The sequence below is a fragment of the Triticum dicoccoides genome, chromosome 7A (genome assembly GCF_002162155.2).
Source record: "Triticum dicoccoides isolate Atlit2015 ecotype Zavitan chromosome 7A, WEW_v2.0, whole genome shotgun sequence".
NCBI lineage: Eukaryota > Viridiplantae > Streptophyta > Magnoliopsida > Poales > Poaceae > Triticum > Triticum dicoccoides.
Window position 1 is genome coordinate 255470632 of NC_041392.1, and position 10768 is coordinate 255481399.

Genomic DNA, 10768 nt, shown 5'->3' on the forward strand with positions numbered 1-10768 from the left:
AAATGAGATGGTAAAAATTATAAATCTATGGATGAAAAACAAAAAAATTAAGATGAATATGCTGGGAACCTTTGCCAAAAATATAAGATATTTAACACATAGTCGACCACGTGTCATAATTAGGCCTAAATCTTCTTTGCATTTAATTAAGTTTTTATCTTCGTTGGTAAATAAAATGGAGAAAATATAGACATCATATATGTTAATAAATTATCTTATTTTCATTTAATATATGGCATGATCATTTAACATAATGATATTCTGTCGAGCTATCAAGCTAAAATTGAACAAGCGAGCATTGGCTCAAAATCAGCTCGTTTCTCGGTCGATCTATATAAAGTGTTCAAACTCAGCTCGTTTCTTTTCAAATCGAGTAAGTCGATCTCGAGCAGCTCACAGCCTCGAGCTTCCCTATCTCCAGCTCCCTAGAAAAAAAAACTACCATCTCCATCCACGGCAGTTCGATCCGTCCGTCGCAATGTCTTCTTCATCGCCCTCCTCAGAGGTGGAAGGCCTCAACCACTCTGAACTCCTCCGCTCTCTCCTAGAGTTTCCTTCGCATGGACGGGGAGGAGCCTGCCACGGAAATCGAGGCGCTCATCCAGCGGCTGAGGCTCCACCAGCCGCCCCCCTCCCCGCATGCCGGTGATCCATCCACGGCGGCGACCCCCAACGCCGGCGAGCTACTTAAGCCGCGGAGGGCCGCCGTGCTGATCTGCCTCTTCCGGGGCTCCGCCGGGGAGCTCCGCGTCATCCTCACCAAGCGCTCCTCTTCCCTCACCACTCACTCCGGTGAGCAGCTAGCTTATTTTTGGTGATTTTTATGCAGATTCTCATGGGTGCGATCAATCCGAATAAGAGGGAATCGTTTTCTCACAATAAAGCCCGGCGTTTCGACTCTTTGTTTTGGATATGGGGAATTAAGCAAACGATTGGATTTCTGGGAGTTCAGTGGAGCAGAAATGTTTCAGAGGATTACTTGCTGTTTTTTTAATCATTAGGGCCTGTTCAGTTAGTGCGAGGGCGCTAGAATGGTTTGATGGATGCTCCCGTGTAGTTCCAGTGTTCTAGTGTTCTTTCGTATTGACTATTGATTCAAGTCTCTTCAATGCTATTTAATTTAGACCAGTATGATTTGCAGAGTGTTGGTGGTTGGTTTTTGATTCACAGACTGCACAATAGCGTTGGGTTTCACAAAAAATATGTCTGCATATCATTGCATTACGAAGACAAAAATATGACATGGTTTCATAAATCATGATGATAGTTTCGAAATGGCCATGCATTCACTTTGTTTTATTTATGTTCAGATACGTCAGACAACCATAAAACAATATACCTTTTGACGCTATTTTAATTATTCATGACTGATTTAAAATATCCGCTAGTTAACTTAGCGTTCTAAAGATTTAGATTGTAAAACTTTATCGAACCACTTAAGGCTTATTAATCTTTGTTCTAAGCTTTTTTTCTTGACAAAAAAAAGGTGAAAAGGAGATGTGACACAAGTTAAATATTTATTGAAAAATTAAGAAAAACACCCCATCAATTCTACCATGATTCGTTATGGATTTCAAGGTGGACCAGGTTGGGCCTTAACTGCTTTGAGCATGTGGGTCAACGTAATCAATGGCCAGATGTCTTGCTTTTCTCTTGGATTTTGTAGGTCATCTCCTATTTTCAGCCATATTTTTGCTTTTAGTAATATAATATAATAGAATAGGGAATGTATTATCGTGATGTTCGATTGGTCGCTAGGAAGAACATACTTTGGTCACTAATTGGAACAGACGTGCGAGGTGCAATAGAGGCTTACAACTTGTAAAGTTACAAGCAATTTGGGCTCATCTCACGGATGGCTAACCACTGGGGTTTGGTCCTGAAATGAATTAAGCTGAATTTGCGCCTTGATTCTCAGTTTTCTATCTAGCCTGCTTGCAGTTGGCTTGCCATAGCTTTCGAATTTTAGGAGTCAAGGTCACAAATGGGTCGCCAGCTATATAGCTTGACTCAGATATATTCCCGGCTGAGCATACATTTCTTGCCGACCTAGAGAGCTGACTTGTCTCGGAATAAGCTTTGCAGGTGAGCTGACGATGTAGTCTAACCCAGCTCATTTGAGCTTAGTCCGTATCTCCCATACTGGAAAGTGCAAATGAAAAGTAACTTACTCATCATCATAGATGTATGTTTTGCTGCATTTATCAGTGATTTTGTTGCCTTGATACAGGGGAGGTTGCATTGCCAGGCGGAAAAGTTGACGAAGGCGATGCTGATGATGCAGCTACAGCATTGCGGGAAGCAAAGGAGGAGATTGGGATGGATCCATGTCTGGTTACTGTTGTTACCTCTCTCGAGCACTTCTTGTCAAAGGTGCATTGCCTTTTGGTTTTACTTTCTAGTCAACCTAGTAATTGTCTCACATCCAAATAGCCTGTTTCAATGCCTCAGTAACGGGAAATGGAACCTTCTTTTATCTGTCCAACTATTATGGATATGAAATTGTACACAGTTCTTGCAGCCAAACAAACTTGAGTCACATGATCTGCCTATGTCTGTCTTGAGGATCATATCAGGCTGACATGCCTGTTTTTAATTACCGACTTACGTTCTATGAAAAAGTTAAATAGCAAGTGAAGTATTCGTTATGTGGTATAAGGAGTCCACACTCTGCCTCCAAGCGATGCAACCATTGCATACCCGATGATCTAGATTTAGTAAAGTCCTTACACATAGTTTCACCTGCTTAAGTCAACTGCAACCCAAAAAGGTAGGACCAGGCGCTACCCCCCTCCCGGCGACAAAGCCAGGAGGCACAAGAAGCATCAGGAGTTGACGGAAATTGATCCCGAGGAGGACTAGAAGATCTCCAAAAGTCAACTCAAAGTCAAGGGACCAAGCCAGTGGGCTTAGAAATATGAAGTCAGACCCGACCATATGGACGCGGAGCCCTTCTATGCCCAGTACAGTGGTTCGCAGATGAATAGTAGAAGGCCCTCAAATCCCCAGAATACTCCAACAAAGGAGAGGAAGAGAGAAATCTCAAAAGGGCATTTTTGCAATATCAAACACACACACATACACCCACACACACTCTCTCTCTCTCGTGCATGAGTAGGCAAAGGGTACAACAACAACAACGAAGCCTTTAGTCCCAAACAAGTTGGGGTAGGCTAAGGTGAAACCCATAAGATCTCGCAATTAACTCATGGTTCTGGCACATGGATAGCAAGCTTCCAGGCACCCTTGTCCATGGCTAGTTCTTTGGTGATACTCCAATCCTTCAGATCTCTCTTTACGGACTCCTCCTATGTCAAGTTCAGTCTACCTCGACCTTTCTTGACATTATCTGCACGCTTTAGCCGTCTGCTATGCATTGGAGCTTCTGGAGGCCATCGCTGAGTATGCCCAAACCATCTCAGACGATGTTGGACAAGCTTCTCCTCAATCGATGCTACCCCAACTCTATCTCGTATATCATCATTCCGGACCCGGTCCTTCCTTGTGTGGACACACATCCATCTCAACATGCGCATCTCTGTTGCACCTAACTGTTGAACATGTCGCCTTTTAGTCGGCCAACACTCAGCGGGTCGAATCGCTGTCCTATAGAACCCGCCTTTTAGCTTTTGTGGCCCTCTCGTCACGGAGAACGCCAGAAGCTTGGCGCCGCTTCATCCATCCAGCTTTGATTCGATGGTTCACATCTTCATCGATATCCCCATCCTTCTGCAGCATTGACCCCAAATATCAAAAGGTGTCCTTCTGAGGCACCACCTGCCCATCAAGGCTAACTTCCTCCTCATGCCTAGTAGTATTGAAACCGCACCTCATGTACTCGGTTTTAGTTCTACTAAGTCTAAAACCTTTCGATTCCAAGGTTTGTCTCCATAGCTCTGACTTCCTATTGACCCCCGCGACTATCATCGACTAGCACCATATCATCCGCAAAGAGCATACACCATGGGATATCTCCTTGTATATCCCTTATGACCTTATCCATCATCAAAGCAAAAAGATAAGGGCTCAAAGCTGACCCCTGGTGCAGTCCTATTTTAATCACAAAGTCGTTAGTGTCGCCATAACTTGTTCGAACACTTGTCACAACATTATCGTACATGTCCTTGATGAGAGTAATGTACTTTGTTGGGACTTTGTGTTTCTCCAAGGCTTGCCACATGTCATTTCGCGGTATCTTATCGTAGGCCAATGAACACCATATGCAGGTCCTTCTTTTGCTCCCGGTATCTCTACATAAGTTGTCGTACCAAGAAAATGGCTCCCTATATCTCTCCATGAGTAGTCGAAGGGTGATATGGTGAATAGACACAAGGGTCACTAAAACCCTAAAGGACTATGATAGATGCCACAGGAATATTCCTTCGTAGGATTGCCATCAAGCCCTTAGGGTTAGACAAAAAGCAAGGGCACACTTGTAATAAAATACCAATGGCATACCATGTAATTTCCGCAACTTTTCATGTATAAATAGAGGGCCTCTTACTTGAGAGGAGGGTGGGGGGGGCAAAGGCTTAAGGCTCTCACTCTCATCTGCTCACTTGTGAAGAGTGAAGGTGAGGAGGAGAGGTTGGGCCAGAGGAACGAGTGGCGTGCGGCCTCCCTAAGCGTGAACTGACGACCTGACATGACCAGGCGCGGTGTGGATTGCCTCGCAGATCAAGGCGTTCTCCCACAAGTTGGAGCAAGGGTGCTTCAAAAGGCGCAACACCCCCTCGAAAGCCCGGACCCTTGCACTTGGAAACTAGCTACCTGTTAGAGTTGCCCCTCGATAACTAGCTTCCCACTAGAGTTTGGAACCTAGCTTCCTGCTAGTATTGCTCCTTAGAAGCGTCGTTCTCTAGTGTTGCTTCGCTACTATCGTCCCTTGGAAACACTTGATTGGTTGAGAGCTTGGAAGCCCGGAGACAACCATCTTCCCTAACTTCAGAACTATCAGGCGGGCAAGGACATGAAGGAGCGTCTTGAATCTCGATAGGGCATCCTCAGGATGGACTAGTACCAACCCTGGGTGCCTCCAAATATACTGTTCGGGCGCACGACAACTCTTTATCTTATCGTTTACCACTAAGGGATTAAATGTTGTCTTTCTACTCGAAATTGACCAAATATTATGTTGTATTAGGATTTGACAACATGTTGCATTTTTTCAGATGTTACGTGTTGAACGAGAATAGTGTGTACTCAGGAGAACGGGAGGACTGGATGCCCCCCTTCTAGGTCAGCACATGGGCTTGGGCCCTAAGTGACATATCTTGATGGGCTTGGGCTCATACCGGTACAACACTCCCCCTCAAGATAGGTGGTCGATATCTATCATTCCCATCTTGTCACATGCCAAGTTACAGTCCTTTGTTCCCAGTCCCTTTGTCAAGCAATCTGTAGACTGCTGCCTAGAGCTGACATGAGTGAGGCTAATAATCCCAGCACCAAGTTTCTCCTTAAAGAAGAAGCGATCAATTTCCACATGTTTAGTCCTATCATGTTGAACTTGATTATTAGGAATGCTTATAGCCAACTGATTGTCACACCACACCCTCAAGGGTCCGTTTCTCAGCAGTTTCAACTCGCCCAGAAGGTGCTTCACCCAGAGCATCTCAGACAACCCTTGAGATAAGGCTCTATACTCAGCTTCTGCTGTTGATCTAGGCACAACTGTTTGTTTCTTGCTTCTTCATGACACCAAATTTCCTCCCACAAACATACAATAGCCAAAAGTTGATTTTCTATCGTCTTGACAACTGGCCCGATCAGAGTCACTGTAGCCATCCACCTCAAGATGTCCACTCTTTGCAAACCACAACCCTTTACCTGGAGTGCCCTTCAAGTATGTCAGGATTCTGTGCACAATATCAAGATGCCCACTCCTTGGTTCATGCATGTATCTGCTCTCACCACACCCACGGCATACGTAATGTCATGCCTGGTATGACACAAGTACAATAACCTTCCTGCCAGTTTATGATAATCTTCCTTATTCACAAGCTCTCCTGGTTCTGTTGTTACTTGATGGTTTTGTTCAATCGGAGTTGGGGCAGCACGACATCCCATCATGCTCATGTCATTCAAGAGATCCAAGGTGTTTCCGTTGACACAAAGATATTCCCTTCTCTATCCGAGCCACTTCAATGCCAAGGAAGTATTTTACCTCAAATTCCTTGCTCAGACACCCCTTCAATCTCTCTATTTCCTCCTTATCATCTCCCGTGATGATAATGTCATCCACATAGACAGCAAGAATGGTGATCTTCCGATCAGAGTGTTTGTCGAACATCGTGTAATCACCGTTACAGTGACGATACCCCATACCACAGACAACTCATCTGAACCTATCAAACCATGCCCTTGGCGATTGCTTCAAACCATGCCCTCCGGATGTCTTAGGAGACAAAGCCTCATAAGACACACAATTTCTAATGTCATGATCATCAAAAATATCCGGAGGTAAGGCCTTTTGTGCAGCTCCACCTGTCCCCTTTCGCAATGCAATAGGCAGTTGCACTGTGTCAGATGAGCTTGCATCATTGCCTTGCTGTCCCCCTACACTGGCTGCTCCCCCTGCACTTGTGGCTGCCCCCGTGAATATACCAGACGTGTCAGATGAGCTATGCACTTGTGGCTGCCGACGAGAGTACAATAGGGGGATCTTCTGCCACCGATCTCGAATAGGGAGCTGGACATTACCAATCTGAATGGAATTCACCGTTGCCACATCACCATCAGTGAGAGTACCAACCAGAAGTGTACCCACAATTGGCTGGAGTTGAACCTCCACATCACCATCAGTGTTAGTGCCCACAGAATCATCCTGAGTATGAGATACAATCTTCTCCCCCTCTTGACCATCCTGCATAGAGTGTAAGTGGTCAAGCTCTTGAAACAACACACTTAGATCTGTTGGCTCACCATAGAATGGCTCGATTCCCTGAAGGTTACATCCATACCGACAAACCTGTGTTTCTCAGAGGGACACCAACATTTATACCCCTACTGACTGGAAGAATGGCCCAGAAAAATATACTTCACTGCCCGTGGATCAAGTTTCCCAACAGAAACCCGGTGATCTCGAACAAAACAAGTACAGCCAAACAACTTTGGGGGAACAAAAAGTTTAGTTCCTCCATATACCAGCCCACACGGAGATTTCATTCCTAGTATTCTTGATGGTGTCCGTTTGATCAGATACGTGGCTGGCATAACTGCTTCACTGCACAAGAACTTGGGCACATTCATCATATACATCAACGACCGAGCAACCTCAAGAATATGACGATTCTTCCTTTCTGCCACTCCATTTTGAGGGGGTGTTTGGGGATGAAGTTTGATGAAGAATATCATGATCAGACAAGAAGGCCCCAAAGGTGTTGTTCACATACTCTGTGCCATTGTCGGTCCTGATCACCTGCACCTGCTCCTGAAACTGATTCTTCACCAAGGCATGGAAATTCTGAAAACAGCTAAACACCTCATCCTTGTGATGCATCAAATAAATCGAAGTCATACGAGAATAGTAATCGATAAAGGTAACAAAGTACTTCATTCCATTTTTTGACACAACTGGGCAAGTCTATACATCTGAATGAATCAACACAAAAGGGGATATGCTTCTAAACCCCTTAATCACTGTGACGCCCCCGATTCAATCGTACACTAATCATGCACGCAAATGTGTACGATCAAGATCAGGGACTCATGGGAAGATATCACAACACAACTCTAAAACATAAATAAGTCATACAAGCATCATAATACAAGCCAGGGGCCTCGAGGGCTCGAATACAAGTGCTCGATCATAGACGAGTCAGCGGAAGCAACAATATCTGAGTACAGACATAAGTTAAACAAATTTGCCTTAAGAAGGCTAGCACAAACTGGGATACAGATCGAAAGAGGCGCATGCCTCCTGCCTGGGATCCTCCTAAACTACTCATGGTCGTCGTCAGCGGCCTGCACGTAGTAGTAGGCACCTCCAGTGTAGTAGTCGTCGTCGACGGTGGCGTCTGGCTCCAGGGCTCCAGCATCTGGTTGCGACAACCAGGTAGAAGGGAAAGGGGGGAAAGAGGGAGAAAAGCAACCGTGAGTACTCATCCAAAGTACTCGCAAGCAAGGAGCTACACTACATATGCATGGGTATATGTGTAAAGGGCCATATCAGTGGACTGAACTGCAGAATGCCAGAATAAGAGGGGGATAACTAATCCTGTCGAAGACTACGCTTCTGGCAGCCTCCGTCTTGCAGCATGTAGAAGAGAGTAGATTGAAGTCCTCCAAGTAGCATCTCCAAGTAGCACCTCCAAGTAGCATCTCCAGTAGCATCGCATAGCATAATCCTACCCGGCGATCCTCCCCTCGTCGCCCTGTGGAAAAGCGATCACCGGGTTGTCTGTGGAACTTGGAAGGGTGTGTTTTATTAAGTATCCGGTTCTAGTTGTCATAAGGTCAAGGTACAACTCCAAGTCGTCCTGTTACCGAAGATCACGGCTTTTCGAATAGATTAACTTCCCTGCAGGGGTGCACCAACTGACCCAACACGTTTGATCCCATTTGGCCGGACACACTTTCTTGGGTCATGCCCGGCCGCGGAAGATCAACACATCGCAGCCCCACCTAGGCACAACAGAGAGGCCAGCACGCCGGTCTAAACCTAAGCGCACAGGGGTCTGGGCCCATCGCCCATAGCACACCTGCACGTTGCGAGGGCGGCCGGAAGCAGAACTAGCCCCCTTAATACAAGAGCAGGCTTACGTTCCAATCCGGCGCGCGCCGCTCCGTCGCTGACGTCTGAAGTGCTTCGGCTGATACCACGACGCCGAGATACCCATAACCACTCCCACGTAGATGGTTAGTGCGTATAGGCTCGTAGCCAACTCAGATCAAATACCAAGATCTCGTTAAGCGTGTTAAATATCCGCGAACGCCGAGCAGGGCCAGGCCCACCTCTCTCCTAGGTGGTCTCAACCTGCCCTGTCGCTCCGCCACAAAGTAACAGTCGGGGGCCGTCGGGAACCCAGGCCCACCTCTACCGGGATGGAGCCACCTGTCCTTTCAGCCCCCATCTCCGAACAGTATCACAGATAATGTAACAGTGTAAAGTATATAGTATATGCCCGTGATCACCTCCCGAAGTGATCACAGCCCAGTAGTATAGCATGGCAGACGGACAAGAGTGTAGGGCCACTGATGGAACTCTAGCATCCTATACTAAGCAGTAGGATAGCAGGTAAAGGTAACAACAATAGTAGCAAGGACAGGCTATGCAGCAGTATAGGATTAACTGAAAGCAGTAACATGCTACACTACTCTAATGCAAGCAGTATAGAGGAGAATAGGCGATATCTGATGATCAAGGGGGGGGGGGCTTGCCTGGTTGCTCAGACAAGGAGGGGGGCGTCGGTGACGTAGTCGTACTCGGTGGCATCAGCGTCGGTCTCGTAGTCTACCGGAGATAAGAGGGGGAAGAAACAATGAATATAATGCAAACATAAACACAACGATGCATGATGTGACAATGAGCGGTGCTAGGTGTGCCCTAACGTGGTATGAGGTGGTACCGGTTAAGGGGGGAAACATCCGGGAAAGTATTCCCGGTGTTTCGCGTTTTCGGGCAGAGGAGCCAGAGGGGGAAAGTTGCGAGTTCGATAGGTTAGGGGTGTGTGGCAGACGAACGGACTACGCATCCGGATTCGTCTCGTCGTTCTGAGCAACTTTCATGTTGAAAATATTTTAATCCGAGTTACGGATTAAAAGATATGATTTTCTAAAGATTTTATTAAATTCTGGAATTTAATTAATTATTTAATTAATTCGAAAAATGGATTTATGACGTCAGCATGATGTCATGCCGACGTCAGCAGTCAACAGAGTTGACTTGGTCAACCTGACATGTGGGTCCAGTGGGACCCACCTGTCATTCTCTGTTTAGGTTAATTACAGCTTAGTTAATTTAATTACTATTTAATTAACCTAACTAGTTAATTAAATTAATTAAACCGGATTAATTAACTTAATTAATTCATTAGACAATTAATTAATTAATAATTAATTTTATTAAATCATTTTTTTATTTTTTATTTATTATTTTTAATTCCTTTTTTTTATAAAACGTTATGGGCATGGGGCCCATCTGTCATAGGCCCCAGGGGCCTTAGCGGGTGCGGGCGGCGGGCACTGCCCGAGCGGGTGCGGGCGGGCGCCCTTCTGGTGGCCTCGCCCGTGGACAACGGGAGTAGGCACGGGATCAACCAGCGGCCACCGCTGGGGCTCCGGCGCTGCGGAGGGAGCCGCGGGAGGGGGGCCGCGGCCAAGTCCAGAGGACGGGAGGCGCACTTGCGGGGGAACAGGGGGCGACGGAGGCGAGGGAGCAGGGACGGAGCTGTGCGGGCGCCAGGGGCGCCGATGCGGGATGGGCGCGTGCGGGGCACGACCCTAGTGGGCGCGCGCGGGGCGCCGGTGCGTGAGCGCGTGCACGCGAGGGAGAGAGGAGGAGAGGGCCTCACAGGGGGAGTAGGGTCTGGGGCAGCGGGGCTTGGGGCGGAGGACGGAGACGACGGCGTCGGGGAGGCAGTCCGACGAGGTAGTCCTGTTCGGCGGCGAAGATTGATCCGGGCGGCGTCGAGGGAGGTTGCCGGCGGGGACGACGAGCATCGACGAGGCCTGGGGAGGCTGGCGGGGATGAGGCGAGGCGACGAGGCGGCGCAGGTGGCACCAACGACGGCAGGGCGGCGGGGCGGCTCCGGCGGGGGTTCCGGGC

At 47.3% G+C, this 10768-nt stretch overlaps 1 protein-coding gene across 1 annotated transcript in view; it reads left to right on the plus strand.

Annotated features, from left to right (window-relative positions):
* Positions 1 to 466: 466 nt before the first annotated feature.
* LOC119331258 (nudix hydrolase 15, mitochondrial-like) overlaps positions 467 to 10768 on the plus strand; it is a 44047-nt gene continuing 33745 nt past the window's right edge. Inside the window, exons 1-2 of the mRNA XM_037604429.1 lie at positions 467 to 792; positions 2231 to 2373. Coding sequence (XP_037460326.1) covers positions 561 to 792; positions 2231 to 2373 — 375 coding nt within the window. The 5' untranslated portion in view covers positions 467 to 560. The remainder of the gene's footprint in view (positions 793 to 2230; positions 2374 to 10768) is intronic.